Below are 18,313 nucleotides of genomic sequence, written 5' to 3'. Positions count from 1 at the left end.
AGTTCCTCTTAAAACTCACTTCCGAACTAAAAAGTCATTCACATTTTTCCGCCCAATTTCTGCTTTCTTGATTGGTGAGCGTAATTTATCTTCCTAGCTCTTTTACCTCCGCAACATAACTTTTTTGAAAAATTTTGTTGTCCGATTATTACAAAATTTGCTTGCGGTGGCTAATTACACTATGACTAACTAAATGATCTTCAAACTTAACCGTGTTAAGCCCCTCGTTACACCATAAAGCTGATGCCTTTGAGAGGAGGCGAAAAAAGGCCCTTTTCTTTTTAGCAAATGGTTTATAATTGAACTTGAAAATGAATCAAAAATCAACTTTACGAAAAGGAACTATTACGTCGGGTGTTTTTTTTTTCGTCCCAATTTTCACTACCTCAAAAGAAAAATAGGTTTCATATCATATCAGAGACCTTTAAGCCGTTATTTGATTTCGAAAAACATCCAAAAACTTCTTTTGGTCTTTAAATAGGTCTGCGTTTTTAGATCGATCTTTGATGACACCCAAACTAATAGTGACCGGAATATTCTGCACTATTTGCCGAGCAACCGTTCATCCTTGCTTTTTTTTGCATTGAATTCCGTGATCTGAAATTTCAGTCATGCTTGATTGACAATCAGCTTTTGTTCTTAATTATAATTTTTTCATAATCTCGGCTACAATATCAAACTTTGAATGAAAAACTCCTTCTAATGAAAAAACTCCTTTGAATGAAAAGTCATCTTCAATTAGAAATAATTAATTATTCGAACAATTTTTTTTAAATCATCGCAATAAAATCAAAACAACAAGCACACTAAGTGCCCGATTAAACAAACAGCTCCATCCACAACAAACCAGCAATTCATGAAATAATCAACTCATTAATGAGTTCACTCGAATCAATTTTCCTCCTCTCGTCTCCATGCCATTATTAAGTTTTTCTTTTAGTCAGTCCTTCAGAAGTATCTTCAACAGCTTTCATGCAGTGAAGGGCATTGATTTTTTCGTTTTTACCGACATGCTTCTGTACTCCGAGGAACGTCTTGCCATAGTCCCTCTGATATGTGACTGGATACGAGTTGCCGCATGCTCCTGTGCCAGCTGGTCGAACACCAAGTTCGGCTCCTGCATCAGGCTAGCTCTCTTGGGTGGAGTTGCTCTGGGGTCCTCATCTTCCGGTGCCGGCGGAGGGTTCATGTAGATATTCTCAACACTAAATCAAATGCAAATAATGGTAAGTGATTGAATTTTTTTTGATACAAGCATTCTTAAATAACAACATTTAAAGCAAATATCATTGCTCCTAATCGGTTTAAGGGTTTAACAGCGTTTAAAATCAAAAACTTTGCTTTTCAATCTCTTTGCTGTTTCAAGCCAAACTGTTTTTTACCGCTGACAAACTTATCGCTAATAAGTAAAGTGTTGAGGGAGGTATTTAACGTACGCCTGGTAGCTGTTGCGTCTGTCTGCCACTTCCTGTTCGAACATGCCCATACCCTCCTCCTCCTCTTCTTCACTCTCATCCTCTTCATCTTCACTGTCGTCAGTAGAATTGACTGAAACGCCATCGGAGCTTTTAATTCAATTTCATTGTTGTGTACAGGCGAAGCAAAGCTCGCCTCAAAAAATCAACAATTTACAAATATAGTCAACAGCCAAGTGAAGATTCCAACAAAGAAACAATTACACCAAAAAAAAATTTGATGAACTGGTCGACATATTCCACGGCTCATGCTGCCGTAATACGACTATCCCCAACTAAATACAACTCGCAACAAGGATAGCCAGTTGCTGTGCAAGAAGCACAGAATGTTCCGACCATACTCTTAAAAAACACAAAAACTTAGTGTCGTTTGTTTTGCGTGATGCGCTAAAAGGATCTAAAAGACAGCCTAAAACTTAGGCATATTTAACAGCCATAGTAAAATAGGCAAACTGGACCACATTTTTAGTCGGAAAACGACTCAAAGAAAAAAATTATCTCAGTTTTTTATTCCCAAGATGGCTCTAAAAACTTCGAAAACCTATTTTACTGGAGTAAAACTAAACTTTCAGAGCTTGAAAAAAGTTCCTTGACCTATTTTCAGTATTAAGCCTACTCACTCGTTTTATTCGCTCGTAATTAGACCGAAAATTAAACACTTGAACTGTTTCTCTATACTGAGGGTTTTTTGGCAAGATTTCGAATCACGACTGCAAAGACTTTATTATGATATATCACTCGATCCCTTCCGATGATTATTTGTGGACCCTGGTTTTGCGTGGAAAACAAAGAAGAAAAAGTAACACGCACCCGAATACAAAGTTCCTCCCCATTTGCAATGGTCGGAACAATGATAGACAACATTAAAAACAACTAGCAACAAACTGACCTCTTCAGTAGCGCCAACGTTTCACGATCTTCCCAACAGAGGGTAGAGATTGATAAAAAATTGCCAAGTTTTAATTCTCAACGAAATTCTCAAGTTTTAAAACTATGCTCAAACTTTGCGAGTTGTCGCTTTCCTTAAGCTTTGCGAGCTCTCTTTTCTGACGAATTGTCTTTTGTTGCGAGGTTTCGCTGTACCTACCTAATGCAAGAATTAAACGTAGGGCTTATTTCTCTCTAGAAGTAAACTCACATCAAAAAGTTGCCAAAAACCCAAGAAACGTTCCTTACTGGCTGATATGCCTGGCAGTCCATCCAGGTCATCCTCGTCTGAATCATCGACTGAAGTGAGTAGCTGAAATCCATAGCTCTTACGTCTCTGTGTCGGCTTTTGCTCATGCACCTGCTGCTGATTCTCCTCCTTGCTAGCTTGAAATCCACCGTAATGTTTTCCATCTAGCTCCAATATGGGAGAATGACGAGACGATTCCTCCTGAATCAGTTATAAGAATCTTAGACACCAGGTATAAAGTTTCTGAGACACCAGGTAGCACTTCGCATTTAAGCAAAAACGAAAAAAAAAAAATTTAGAATGAATAATTTTTAGATTTACTAGAGGCCTAGCTAAAGCTAGAGGTACCTGTTTGATAGTTTTGATTTAGTTGCACTGATGCGTCATGAAATAGGTAATTTAAAAAACTTAAAAATTGGGCTGCACCCAAAAGCTAGTTATTCCCCTATTAAAAGATGAGTGAATTTTTTGTGATTTTGGAATTTTCACATAGACATATTTTTTTGAACAAATTTTAGTGCGTAGCATCTTATGCACGGAGGCTTCCCACAACCTGTTGCCTCGATTGAACCCTTGATATCAGATTGAGTTGTTTTCGAGAAGAGTCAAAAAGTTTCAAAAAACGGACAAAAAATCAAAACATCTACTTTTCTGAAGGTCATAACTTTTTGTTTGAAAATTTGAACGTGAGCGCTTAAACAGGAGAGCTTCGCGCATCGCTTTCTTTTGAATGAACCTAAAATCTCAGATTTGGGATTGTAGTTTTCGAGACAAGCCAAAAAATTGCAAAAACAGTCAAAAAATCTCAATTTGTTTTTCCGAGGGCGTAATATTTTTTGTAAAAAAAGCCAGAGACGCTCATGTAGAGGAGCTTCCCGCATACCGTTCTGTCAAATGAACTCAAAATCTCAGATTTGGGAGCGTTGTTTTTGAGAAAAAAAATCAAAAAGTGTCAAAAAATCGAAAAATTGACTTTTCCGAGGGTCATAACTTTTTGTGTGAAAAAAAATTAGAGTAACCGCTTATTCAAGGGAGCTTTCGACAACCCGTTCTACTCATTGAAATCAAAACGCCAGATTTGGCAGGATAGTTTTCGAGAAAAAAAATCAAATAGAGGTTCGAACCCTCTTATTTTGTTGCGGGTCTCCTTCCCTACCTCTACGCTACAGATCCATGATACCTTGAAGCTAAAGGGCTATTTGTAATATAACAGTCTGTGTTAATACCCTTCGCATTAGCTGTACTTAACAGCTGGTAATTGATCCAAATGAACACTTTCAAAATGAACACTAATATTTGCTACTTAGGCTGAAAAAAAAAAGAGTTCAGACTATCACACAAGCTTTGCTTGTGTAAAAAAACACGATCCCACACATTTCCACAATACCTGTTCTTATCAAACAGGAATTTCGAATCCGCTAACGGTTCTTTCTGCCTTCCCCTAACCACCCCTTTAGTGAGCTAATGAATTTGAATTCATTTAGTTGGTTATAATACAACAAATGATGTATAGATAATACCAAAGAGACAGATCACGATGCCCTGGATAAGCTTACTCGAAGTAGCAGAGAAGAAGTTAGCTGATTTACGGTACTTATTAAAAATCAGGTCAAAAAAATTTGAATTTTCTATTTTGTTAAGTGCATGACATTGATTGCAAAACAGAGCCTTTGAATATTTTTTAAAGAAAAATTCGTAAACTGTTGCAATAGCATGTTGGCTGAAAACAGGTTCTATTTCGTTTAGTTATATGCTGATTTTGTACCCAGTAACGAATTTCTGCACCCTTTTGCAGAACGGTTGGAATAGTTAACGAGATCCTTATTTTAAATACAATTGCCGGTTTTCGAACAAAATTTCATCTTATTATAGGAGCTTCATTTGGCTAACAGAAGCGATGTAATGTAATTTCTGTGAATTGATTAAGTTTTTAAAATTCGTCTTTCTGTTCATCACTGACCTGTTTATTGGATGACTTTATCACAGCTACATTGCTCACATCTCCTTCCACCATAGCCGGCATGAACAATTTGTCAGCGTCCTGGACAGACTCCGCCGGCCCCATAGTCTCAGTGTCTGCCAGAGACCCCTGACGCTTCTTTTCATGATTGACTCTTCCTTCCGTACCCGGAGTGCTGGCTGTGTACCTATAACAAAGAAAAAATCAATTATTTGCCAATGATCCTGATTTTGAGGAAAATGTGTCAAAGACCAATCACCAGTAGCGGATTTGTAGTCCCCGGATCACAAGTCCCCCTTTGTACTATTTAGAGATATCCATTTTTGGCTGGCTGACCTTAAATTTTTTTAAAGGCGCCAATCTGTCCTAATTTTGACGGGGATGCGCGCGCCGAAAAAACGCATTTTTGGTCGAAATTTTTCAAAAAGTGCCTAAAAACGCCTTTTTTCAAAAATTTGCCTGCAGCGCAGAATAATTCGTCAAATTACGGTCTTTAGAGTGGTTTGGGAGAGCTCAAAAATCAATTTGGCCGACCTAAAAAAAAGATCGACAAAAATTTTATAATTTTTTTGAAAATCCGTCCCCCCTCGAGAAAGTCCTAGATTCGCGCATGGCAATCACCGTCCTCAAAAAAGCATTCAAAATCCGTAGAACAATCCATGTGAACAATCGCCCCCCCCCCAATTGATTTAGGGGGATTAAACTTTTGTTATTTATTTTCGCAAGTTTCAACCAATCAGAATGCAGTATTTTCATGAGAAAGGAAGCAAATTAGGTTGAATGAATACTTGACCGCTCATACCGTGCTGAATTAAATTAACCTGACACAATGAAAAAAATTTGAATATTTGAATATGCAAAATCTTTTTCTCAAATTAGGTAAAGATTAGAGAAAATTGAAGTGAACAGGAGTTGGTCAGAATTTCACCGGAATTATATGGCGCAATTTATTTTTCGAAATTCGCACCCAAAATTTTCCCCCAAAAAAGGTCTCTTTGGTTTTTTTACTTAATCAAGAATAACGCAAAATACCGAGTTAATTGATGAGAAAGTTATAACAAAACAAGTCTTTTTCACAGCCAGACAGTCTTAGAAATTTCCTCAAAACGTTTGAAATTTGTGTTCAGCAAAGATTTTGATTTTTTTCTAGTGAAAATACTTTTTGCTGTCAACCGAAAATTTATTCGATTAAATAGTTTTTTGGGAGATTTTACCTTGTTGAACTTTGGCGGGCTGTGCAAGAGTCTATTTTTGATATAAATTTCTAATTAATTAACTCGCTAGTGTCAGTGTAATTCTTGATTATGTAGAAAAAGCCCAAATGGACCCATTTTTTGGGGAAAATATCGTCTACGAAATTTGAAAGAGAAATCGCACCAAATCAATTCTTTGAACAACTTTTTTTTTCTCTTCAACGTTTGCTTAATTTTAACCCAATTTGAAAAACAAGCCTATGAACTTTGAATTTTGTTCGTTTTGTCCGAGTACTTTAAATCAGCACTGTATCGCCGCTTACGCGTTAACGGCGAGACATATATCGCGTGTTAATTGTCCAAATTGGAAAACTTTAAACCCCCATAAATTTACAAAAAATGATCACAGGTGAAATATCTTTTTAATTTTGAGCTAAGGAAACAATTTTTTTTGATTGATCTAAAAAAATCCATCAAAAATTGCAATTTAAAAAGCAAAAATTGGCTGGAGAAAAAATCACTCTAAGCACAAATATTCCATCACTTTCTTCGAAAGTCGGAACAACAACTTAGATTGTTATCAGCCCGTTAAAACTTTGATAAAAAATGATCGGTTGTCATCGGACGTTTTAGCATTGTTTTCCAATAAATTGTTGAAGTCGTCTTTTATTTGGTTAGTGGGAAAAAAGTTTGCTTGGTCAAAGTGGGGGCGAGGAGAACATCGGTAAAATCAAATTCCGAGGATCAACTAAGCCGATAATACTTCACCAGTTGAGCCGAAAACAATAAAGATCATCGAAAAATTTCAGCTGTAAAATTTTGAGATCCGAAGTTTTTACGCTCAAGCTTTTGAAACAAATAAAAACATATAATCCAATTTTTGCATTTGAAACGAAAAAAGAGTTATCTAGGTCAATATAGCATAAATCAAAACCATTTAAGCGAAAAAACATAATTATACAAAATTAGAGCAGGTAAACGTACAAACTACAGAACAATTTTCAATAAATAAAATTGCTTAAACAAGAAAAAAATGATGCTGTGATAACATTCCATGCTAAAAATAGTAAGCGACAACAAATAAGTACACAAACGATAGTCTGACAATTCAAGTTTTTCAAAAACCAAAAACAAATTCGACACATCGTAAAAAAAACAAGTGCCTGCCAGGACTCGAGCCCCCATACTTTATGATCCGAAAATTAACTCTAGACCAGGTGGAAAGGGTCCTCAAGGGTAAAAAGTCTAGTTCCAGAAAACAACTCAACTGCTCTCGCATGTGAAAAATAAACAGACAAAACCCGGATTTTTTTATAGGCGTGTCAATTCTGATTGCAAAGAAAAATATCAAACCCGATAATCAACTTATTGCTGAAAATAAAATTTGAGAATAATCTTAGGAAATAATTCGAAAAAAAAACAACGACAAGATTGAAACTGATTTACAAGACAACTATCGCTGAAACCAAAAACAGCATTGTTTTGCCCAATTTTTGGTATTTAGTTATCCTGAAACGATAATTTTGGACTTCGAGCTCGGATTTAATTCGCCAGTAATATCAATATTTCCCTCTTCAGTTCATTGTAATAGCTACTTGCATTCATTGTACTCTTTGGAAGCTCATTACAGTTGCTCTTTATCGCTGATTTGAACCACCTGGGATTGAAAGCAATTCACAGCAAGAAAACCAAAAACTTGAAAAGCCTTGGCGTTCATTCGTGCGAATGTAGTACATGGATACTATGATCAATTCAGACGAAGTAAAGAAGTCTTTTGCTATTTATATGCCAAAAATCCTCGATTGTATAAAAAATAACATTGCAATATAGACCCTACAATTTGCGAACTACTTAAATCTGTGAAAACTGTGGAGTTGGAACCGCAAAATTGCTCGTGTCAGGTCATCGTTATGTACGATTGTGTATTTCCAAGGCAAAAACTCGTAGAAAATAAATTCCTTATATGAAACTGGTATGAATTCTTGATCAGTTTATGAACAATATGTCCGCTGTTTCCCGAAATTTACATTTTTTCAAGTTTGTTGCTCGATATATTATTCAAGTTAATTTCGAATTTGATTCATTTTAATAATTGACTTTTGGTCGTTATTGTTTTCGGTTTACAATTGTAAAATTTCATCTAGCTAGAGCAGCAGAAAAATGAACGCAACCGGATTGGTTGAATTTTTTTCGCGCATTCCGTCCTTCGCGCATGAGATTAGCCCATAAGCTCAAACCCAGATTACTCGCGCTTTTACTTCAGTCAATCATTTATGCGTTAATTTATGCTCCCACCGGTAACCAATCAATCGAAGTCTGCAAAAAAATTATAATTTACTCCTAAAAACTGTCTGTTAAAAAACTGGTCCTCAAAAGTAAGATTCAGCAGCTTTCAACTTACGTATAAAAAGGGCGATTAGAGAAATAGCTTTTTTTATATTCTAAAATTGGTTAATTTCAAGTAGGCTTACATGGACTCATCTCGCGGTAATAACTTCTCGTAGAGGGAAGAAGTGACAGCTGACTGAGGCATGGTCACACTCGCCACTGAGATACTGTTCTCTTGCTCTATCTTCGGAGGAACAGGATTCTCCGATCCTATAATATCACTACAGTTGTCACAAGCAGATTTCACTAGCCACACGACTTATACAATATGATTTGTAAATCCTCTGCCATTGGAGGATCAAAAAGTATTCAGCCCCCCCTAATGTACCTCCTATTGTAAAGGCATCTTAAAAAAGCATTGTAACAACTCTTCCCATTTTACAATGATCCAAGATTTGCCCATTATTCAGCACTGAAACATATTGCATCAGCAAACAACAATGATCACATATAATGGAGTGTCACCAATCAACTTCGAAAATTAAAGATAAATATAAATGCGATTGCATCTTCTTTGAGAAGACTGGATCTATGGGTGAATTTAGTTTATTTCGCTGGAAACTCTTAAGTGAAAATCCAACTTCGAACTAGAAGTATTTCACGTTTTTTTTTCGCTTTCGTAACTGAAGAGCGCAATTTGCCTTTCGTTTAGCAAAAGATATTGAATTGAACTTTAACACGACCTAAATAAGTGTCTTCAGTTCAAACTTTGACACTGAAAAACTGCATTACCATCTCAACGTACAGTTGAAAACTACAATGGTGATATAATTCATCAGCAGACCTTGGTTATTCGTAGTGGCCTCCTTTTCGCCACTTTTCTTCATTTGCTGCGAGTACTCCGATGTCTTGGGTTCCGTCTCCTCCAGAATGGTTGCTGTGGGTGCGTGATGTGAGGACTGTTTAGAAGAGGAGTACTTGTAACTGGCGTCTTCTTCCGACTCTTCAGGCACAACTTCACTAGCCTCAGTTTTATTGTCTTTTAAATCTGAAAACATAAAAAACTTCAATATCAGAAAAATACAATACCTCCACGACTTTAGCAGCCCTAAAAATTACGACATAATATTGCTGCAAAAACCTCATGAAGTCAATGGACAGAAACTTGAATTCAACCAACAAACTATGCTCACAGACAGTAGTGCCCTTCACCCACAACGCAAAAAATATATTCAGCAAAAATTCGAACAAGTTGTCGAAGACTTGAAAAATAAGTATTACGGATATTATTGCGTGCACCTAGCCTAGCATTCAGTAACCTTACAGGGTTTTCCTGCTGTCGCATCTGACTTTCAAATTACTTTATGTATGATCCTTTTAAAACCCCGTTCTCATTTTTTAGCGTTGTTTCAGTCGCCTCTCATGATGGCACTGAGTGGGTCGCGACTATGGGAACGAGGTTAAGCAATTCTAACTCTTTACATCGAGAAATAAATTATTTTAATTCTTCTACTCACATATATACACAGTGTCGAGAAAAACCGGTTTGATATTTTTGATTTTTGGTCTAATTTAGATCTAATTAGCAAGGTCTAAGTTCGAGCTAATGAGCTGTGTAGGCTTACAATAGCTTTTTTAAGCTTAACTTAAAACTTAATTTTATTCAAATAAAGGTAGTTTCTGGAGTTTTTAGCGCAATTCTGGGAATCAAAAACTTAAAAAAAAAATTCGAACTTGAATATTTTACTTTTTCGTTTTTCTAGTGATTTTTCTTCAAAAACTGTTTCCATTGAGCTGTTTTACTATGACACTCAAATATTCCTAAATTCTACTTTTCGTTTACACAACATAATAGTTCAATTTCGAGCGAGTACAGTCATTGAGTTACGTTCGTTATGTATGAAAATTAGCCACTTAGGCTTAATTTTTTTTTTATTTTACTAGAAGGAGAACTAGTTTTGGAAGCTTCATTTAGCGCTTTTAGAAAATTACAATTGCGAAGCAAAGTTTATTAGTATGAATTTTTTTAAAACTTAAGTCGCAAATAAAAGTGCTACTTTTCGTGGCACTTTTGGATCGTCAGGCTGCGGCAGCAGTATAATAATATGTTTTGACATTTGATTTGATTCATTTTACTAACCTCGAAATGGCTGCTCTCTTCTGACGTCTAAACTTCTGATGGAGCCACGAGATACCAAAATGGGGTGGTCATTCACCACAATATTACCATCCTTAAACATACATTACAAATGCTTGTGAAAAAATCCAGAAGCTTTAGTTTGACTTGAAGTTAAAATAGTTGAAATTAGAATCCCCTTCAATAAAAAAGCAAGGAGGTTATCGCAATGTTCCTTTTTGGCACCAATTTGTATATATAAAAATACAAATTGGGCGCAAAAAGGAATTAACTGATTTGAGAGATTGCACGAGTGATCCGTTGAATGGTCAAATAAATAATGTTATAAAATTTTCTGATGAACGATCCCATTGTGGTAAATTTCTTTTGATTATCGCTCCGGTCATTTTGCGACTAAAAAGACTTGATATAAAAGATAATCCAAGATTATTACTTTGATTCCTTTTCTGGTCATGAATCCTTTGAAGTTGCTCTGAATCTTGGTAGCCGCCACCTGTCTTTTTTCCATTTCCGAAGACGTAAACGATCGCACAGTTTTATCGTTCTCTTCTTCGTCCTGATGTTGCTGCATTTGTTCGACCTCCTCTTCAACGTCACCTTCCTTGATTTCTTCTGGTTCGACCTCTATTCCTTTGTCACTTTCATTTCCAACACTAGCCGAACTACTGCTCATTTCTTCATCTTCTGCTTCCTCCAACAATGCGTCCGTTTTGGTAGCCTTCCACTCTATAGATTCGCAAAAAAAACATTAATTACATTTAATTCCAAATTTCATAGTGATTTATTCAAAAAGCGATACAGAAATTTATGAACAATTCGTCAATGATTTAAACTGAATTCAGAAAAAAGTTTTCCTGGCAGTGAGGGGAAACTTCATCACATGCTGCAACCCATGACCTAGACTATAATTTTGCTATGTTAATTTTGGCACTCGATGTCTAACTTTCTGCAATATTCAATAAGTTGAAACTCAAATCAGTTATCACCTACCACGGCTTCAAAAACTCAAAAATACGATGTATAGAAAGGCCATCGATCAAAAGTTTTCTAGAAACAAAAAAAATACAAACCTCTGAAATGACGTTGGATCGTCGATGCAGCTGAACTTTTCCGTTTCTTGATAATAGACAGCGAATCTCGGGAGTTGAGAATTGGTTGAACATTGTCAACAATCAGCCCTTCCTGAAAACATTCGCGTGTATCAGATAGAAAAAAAACGAATAAAAAAGATCTTTCCACCATGCAACATTCAGAGCACAGGTTGGATAGGGTCAAACCGGGGAGTAACGCACAATAAGTGTTAATTTACTTCCAGCGAAATTCAAGTTGCAATTTATCCGAAGACCAAAATCAGTTCAGATTTACTCTACAAGAAAATTTACGATGTTACAAAGCTTATATCATTTAAACGTGAACTACACCAAAATAGACAAACCAGACACAGAAAATTTTGTCGCCGTTCAAAGTTTTTTTTCCCGACAGGAAATAACAGACGGGTAGTATTTTTCCCTTCAGGTATTTTGCCCGTCAGGAAATTTCATTTTAAAGCGCTCTTAAGCTTGGTGACATTCGACCAGAATGGCCAAAATGCAATCTCTGCAGAATTCGAATTTTAGCAGCGAGCCTTCCGGATTGGTGATTATTAAGAATTAAGAACGTTATTTGAACGATTGAACAAAACGTGAAGGTTAAAGGATTCGGGAATTGCTAATTTTTAAATTTTCGAAGTGATTACGTAACATTTCTGAGAAACGTCAGAAACGGCCATTTTAGCAAAAGGAACTAAGAAAAACAGAACAACATTAGTTGCGCGGACGATAAGTACGAAAATTGTGAGAAAAAACAATAGCAGATTGCAGGAATAGCAGTGAACACTCCGAGTTTCAACTATTGTGTCGCTACAATAGTTGCAAGGCTGTTGCAGACAACGGTGAAGGGTGGAGGACAGCCTTCCGGATTAAGAAGAAGTCAAGATTAGCGAGCTTGATTCAGTGGATTCAAGAATCCGGAAGGGTTTCGGAACTGAAACTTTTATTCTTTTATATAAACTTTTAGCTTCTTGTCATGTCCTGATTTGAATTTAATTAACAACTGGATTCATTTTGATAAGGATGAGAAGCTAGGAGTTGGGGGAAAGGGTTGATCCATCTTCGATGGAGATGATGATTTTTATCTACTGAACAAAAACAGTAATTTTTCAATAAATGGTAGCCCTGTTTTTAGGAGTGACCTCGTGGTCTGGGGACACTGAGACCCAGCCATGAGCTCACTATTTCTGCATGTAATCTAGTTAATTTGAGTGTTTTGACCGAAGCCGAAAGCAGTAACGTTGTTTGTCGACCCGATGTTAGAAAAGACCACCGAAAGTACTGGCTTGGTAGAGACGGTGAAAAGCATATAAAGCTCTGTTTAGACGTTAGCCAGTCGTCTTAGGACTTAGTTTTATTTTCCGTCGATATGTATCTTCCGGGCGAATGTTACACATCAAAAACGAAGATTTCTAATAGGGCGCATGACAAAATTAATAAATGGAGTGAATCAACTATAAGAGCTAGTAAAAGCTTATTCAAGAGCTCTTTAATCTTAATATATTTTATCAAAGATCGGCGGGCACAAAGATAACCTGCATGTGACTGAGACCGTGCATGTGAAAAAGATCAGAATGCAAGTAGACTCGATTGCTGCGCAATTAGCACAAATTATTCTGACCATAAATTATATTTTAACAAATCAGAAAAGCCAAAACAGAGTTGGAGAAAAATCAATGAATAAGAATTGTGACATTCGACCAGAATGAAAAGATGCAATCTCTGCAGTTTAGTCATTTTAGCAGCGAGCCTTCCGTGTTAGTGATTTTGAAGGATTAAGAACGTTATTCGAACGATTGAACAAAACGTGAAGGTTGAAGGATTCGGAAATTGCTAAATTTTAAATTTTCGAAGTGATTACGTAACATTTCTGAGAAACGCCAGAAACGGCCATTTTGGCCAGGGATGTCGAATACTCGGATTTTTTGATATTCGTTATTCGCCGCGGCCCAACTATTCGATATTCGACTTCGGCCGAATAGTGCCCTTACTATTCGGATTCGGCTTCGGCCAAATGTTACTACTCGAACAACTATTCGGATATTTGGTTATTTTCCCAAAAAACTTAGCATAAAAGTTTGATACAACAAATTCTATAAAAAGTATTGAACATAGCATTTTTCAAGTAGAATTGGCTGGGACTTGCGTAATAATGTAAAAATCGCGTGAGTGAGTAAATGTTAAAAATCAGTCACAACTCACAACCCAGTTTTTCGAGCTAAATCGACTGAGATCGCTAAAAACTGTTAAAAATCAGTGACAACCCAGTTTTTCGAGCTAAATCGAGTGACACTATTTAAAAAAGAGACCGTAATTTTAAAACAAGTTTGCTAATGAACAGTTTTATTTCAAAAACCTTTTATTCTTATTTAAGAAACCATTTCGTGAATGATTCTCAGGTGATAATCGATTTTGTAAGTAGTTGCGACTGAGTCGGCATAAAGAAAATAGGCGCTCTGGATCAACACTGGACGGACGAAAATTTTCCAGAAAAGCGAAAATGTCAAACTCATCTAATTGGCAATTGTTATTGAACTCTGCAAAAGACAAACCTTCTTCCACAGCCACATATTGATGATCATTAGACGCCACCTGTGTGGCACTTTCGGGTTCAACAGCGAACTTTCGAATAGCGTTTTTTTCAGATTGATGAGTATTTCTTCGGCCCCATAGAAACCAGTATAATAAATCAAACCCAAGCAAACGCTTTCTCCGCCAACATACAAATATACTCCAATGAACTTTTTGTTGTCCGCTGATGAAGGAGAGCATTTGTCGCTTATCACGTGTTACTATCAAATCTTTAATTTTCTGTACTGCTGTTTGGTAATTTACCTCCAGCGCATTGTTGACTGAACAGTAGGTGACTTTACTAAAGTGAAGCTGCTTAAAAAATGATTGTAACGTTGGAGAACGCACAACTTTGTACACTGGTATATTGTCTTCATATACAAGTTTAGCAACTTCATTCAAGCCGTCTTGAACTCTAGCCCGCTTGAAAGGAATTACAGTTTGGTCCGATGCAATGACAGTTTGGACCGTTTTGCTATCACACACTTGCGTGTGTTGAGTCATCGAAGTCGTTGACGCCCCAATACTCTTAATCAAAACATTGCATTTAATGCACTTTCTTCCTTCCGTTTTTCTACCACCTCGATATTCCACAAGAAACTTTTCATGCCATTTTGCCACTCCTTTTTCTTTTCTATACTCGCACTCGGCAGCGACATCAGACTCTTCTACATTAGCCATCTTAAAAAAAAAGAAAAATATTGTGAAACAAAACAGTAAACCAATATTCGGAATATTCGGGTTTTTTAGCAGTGGACCCTGGATTATTCGGTATTCGGCAAAAAAAAAAAATATTCGGATTCGATATTCGGATTTCAAAATTTTAATATTCGGATTCGGCTTCGAAGTGCCGAATACTCGGTATTCGGGTCGAATACTCGGATTCGAATCGATATCCCTGATTTTGGCACAGAAGCGGAAAAGTGACAGAATAACGATAGTCGCACTGACGAAAACAACGAAGATTGTGATAGAAAAACAACAGAGAAAAACAGAAGAACGTTCCGAGTTGCAACTATTATGTCGCTACAATAGTTGCAAGGGCGTTGCAGACAACGGTGAAGGGTGGAAGATAGCCTTCCGGATTACGAAGAAGTCAAGATTAACGAGCTTGATTCAGTGGATTCAAGAATCCGGAAAGGTTTCGGAACTGAAACTTTTATTCTTTTATATAAACTTTTAGCTTCTTGTCATGTCCTGATTTGAATTTAATTAACAACTGGATTCATTTTGATAAGGATGAGAAGCTAGGAGTTGGGGGAAAGGGTTGATCCATCTTCGATGGAGATGATGATTTTTATCTACTGAACAAAAACAGTAATTTTTCAATAAATGGTAGCCCTGTTTTTAGGAGTGACCTCGTGGTCTGGGGACACTGAGACCCAGCCATGAGCTCACTATTTCTGCATGTAATCTAGTTAATTTGAGTGTTTTGACCGAAGCCGAAAGCAGTAACGTTTTTGTCGACCCGATGTTAGAAAAGACCACCTTAAAACACTGGCTTGGTAGAGACGGTGAAAAGCATATAAAGCTCTGTTTAGACGTTAGCCAGTCGTCTTAGGACTTAGTTTTATTTTCCGTCGATATGTATCTTCCGGGCGAATGTTACATACATGTTTTTATGGCGCTCCTGGGTGTTATTCTTTTTTAACATCATGACCGGCAGAACCGTTAACGAGCACTCCGCGCCGAGCGGATGCTCACATTAACGCCCTTAATAGGCCTAAACCGCCGGGGAGGAAGGGTAGTTCGGAACGCGGAAGCCTTCCGGATTACCGTGAATAGCTTTTTAACCTAGTTAAGACCGAAAATTCACGAATCAGGAAGGGTGGGGGGATCGGCCATTCCCTCGTTCCCTGAGAGGTTTGTGACCAAAAACACTTAAAGATATATATAAAACCAAACAAAAAGTAGTATAGTACCCAAGAAAAACAAAAAACATAAAAAATAAACGAAAAAACCAAACACAGTAAAAAAGAAAAAAATCAGTAGAAATCATCCCCCCAGACAAGATGTGATCCGACCCCCCGTTTGTTGTTGATAGATATATTGTTGTTACAGGCATTTATATCAGTCAGGATTGTTACAATCAGTTTTGTAGCCCGTTTGTGAGGCTTGTACTGTAGGGTTATTTGAGCATTTAAGCACGTTAATGAGAAATTGCGCTCAATCCGGAAGGGTCAGCTGATTTGCGCTCAATTCGGAAGGGTCTTGGGAGAAGACTGATCCGGCAAGCAGTACAAGGAGCAACAAGAAGTGGCTCAACGACAACAACAATCGACTGTTGGGTATCGTTAACAAGTTTTGTATCCCTTTTGGTACAGAAATTAAGATAGTAATCTGTGGGGAGCTCGACAGTGCTGCACTGTAGTGACCCTTCACCGAACTGCGAATATCCGAGTTAAGCACCTTAATTCGGATATTAAACAAACCCGGAGGGGTGTAGTATTACTAATATTATTACTAATTTAGCCAATATTAATACTCTTATACCGTTTTTCATTGAAAAACACAGAAAGTAGACCGGTTTTTAGGGTCAAAATAGCAATATTTTGATCCGCCCACAAGTCGCGATTTTTGAGATATCGATATTTTTTGAAACGGAAAAAAGCGCTAAGTTAGTGTGTTACATCGTAACTGCACTACCATAATAGATAGAACCGGTTAAGTTTAGTTCGAAAGTGGTTGGAACTATTTTGGTACCGAAAACCCAAATTTCGTGATTTTTGAGAAAACGAAACACTATAAATTCAGAAAAATTTTTTGAAATTTTTAAGGTACAACAGTAAAAATAGTTGTTCGGACTACGTCCACTAGTAAATCTACAAGTTTTAAAACCCGCTACCCGAAAGCCTTCCGGGTTACAGAGAAATCGAACTTAACGTGTTTGATTTGATGGATTCATCAATCCGGAGGGGTACAGGTAGTATAGTGTTTCTCAAATTTTTTCAACTAAAGCGTTTTAGATCGGGTCTTTTGCATTGAACTAGAAGAGTATAGGCCTTCTGAGCTCGGATCAATAAATTTTAGGTCGAAAGGACCAGATTTGCGGAAAAAGTTAGGCGGAACCTATAATAGAGAAATTTTTTGACTTTAAGAAAAAAGACGTTTTGGCTAATAACTTTTCGACGACTGAACAGATCTAGTTGATCTTGGTACCAATAGATCAGAAATTAGCTGAGCTTACTGATAGGGATAAAAGTTTTGCAAAAAAGTAGGCGTGAAAATTTTTTTGAGATTGTTTTTAGCAAATTCCTCAATTTGGAAGGGTACACCCTTCACGTTTTATAAAATTTTTTAGAAAAGCCCTTATACCCCTACCAAAAGGTAATAACGGTTGAATAAAGTAACTTTAGGCTGTTTTAGACGAAAAGTGAAGGCTAAAGGCACAGCAAAACCTTAATCGAGCCGAAGTTAGGCAAGCGACAAGACCCTTCACCGTTAGTAAGAATTGTAAAATAAGAGGCTTAACTTCAATCCGGAAGGGTCTAGGAAAGTAGTACATACCCTTCCTAGTTAATTGAAAAAGCAAAATTGCATCGGAGATTGTATCCGGAGGGGTATAGGTTGAAAGAAGGAAATCTCCGAAAAGCTACTTTTACGAAACCGGAGGGCTCCCAATCCGAACGGGTCAAAATTTTTTCAAGTTAGGAGGGGTCCGAATCCGGAGGGGTCTTATAGTTGCTAATTCGGAGGGGTCCAAATCCGGAGGGGTCTTGTGTTAACTAACTCGGAGGGGTCCCAATCCGGAAGGGTCTAGATTTTGTTAGTCCGGAAGGGTCCTATTTGTGCCAATCCGGAGGGGTATTATTTTATTAAAGGACTTAGGTAGGCGAAAGAAAGACTAAAGCGAGAGGTATTAGGTTATTAGCACACAGGCTAGGAATCAGTGACTGCACTGGTAACTTGCCTTTCAATAAGAGCCAGACCAAAACAAAACAGGTCCGAACTCGGATATTCGCGACACTAAGTCTATATTAAAAAGAGCGTGATTCATTGGTGTGGATTGTAACATAATCCGTTTTTGTGAAAAGTGACTGCCCTGAGGATTTTAGTAGGTCTAGCTCGGGCAGTCCGAAGGCAGATAGGTAACACAGTACTCGGTGGGTGCAATAGACGCCCACTTGAGAAAATTACTGCCTTCAAAGTTTTGACTGTTTGGTGCAGCACCGAGCGGGGAAAGCTTTTTCTTTAAAAGACAAGTTCGACTATTGTACTGTGACCGACTAAAAGTACAATACACATACGTTTTTTTCATAGAGATATTCATATTCTGTCATTATATATATTTTTTTGTTCTTGATTTTAAATCTACATAAACTGTGCTTGATTGGGTAGTGAGTACACATGGAGAAGTTAAGAATTCAGCAAGAGCAGTCTCTTG

The 18,313-nt window shown here is 37.1% G+C and overlaps 1 protein-coding gene across 1 annotated transcript in view; it reads right to left on the bottom strand.

The window, feature by feature from the left end:
* Nucleotides 1–731: 731 nt before the first annotated feature.
* The window catches only part of LOC134851934 (glutamic acid-rich protein-like), a 45,711-nt gene continuing 28,129 nt past the window's right edge, over nt 732–18,313 (bottom strand). The window contains exons 2-11 of the mRNA XM_063868208.1: nt 14,194–14,610; nt 11,341–11,452; nt 10,704–10,996; nt 10,274–10,364; nt 8,978–9,181; nt 8,277–8,403; nt 4,613–4,799; nt 2,652–2,853; nt 1,437–1,548; nt 732–1,205 (exon numbers count right to left, since the gene is read on the bottom strand). Of these exons, the coding sequence (XP_063724278.1) occupies nt 971–1,205; nt 1,437–1,548; nt 2,652–2,853; nt 4,613–4,799; nt 8,277–8,403; nt 8,978–9,181; nt 10,274–10,364; nt 10,704–10,996; nt 11,341–11,452; nt 14,194–14,610 (1,980 nt within the window). The 3' untranslated portion in view covers nt 732–970. The remainder of the gene's footprint in view (nt 1,206–1,436; nt 1,549–2,651; nt 2,854–4,612; nt 4,800–8,276; nt 8,404–8,977; nt 9,182–10,273; nt 10,365–10,703; nt 10,997–11,340; nt 11,453–14,193; nt 14,611–18,313) is intronic.

This window comes from Symsagittifera roscoffensis, chromosome 7, assembly GCF_963678635.1.
Source record: "Symsagittifera roscoffensis chromosome 7, txSymRosc1.1, whole genome shotgun sequence".
NCBI lineage: Eukaryota > Metazoa > Xenacoelomorpha > Acoela > Convolutidae > Symsagittifera > Symsagittifera roscoffensis.
The sequence above is the reverse complement of the archived record's forward strand: the minus strand, read 5'-3'. Positions and strand labels throughout refer to the sequence as shown.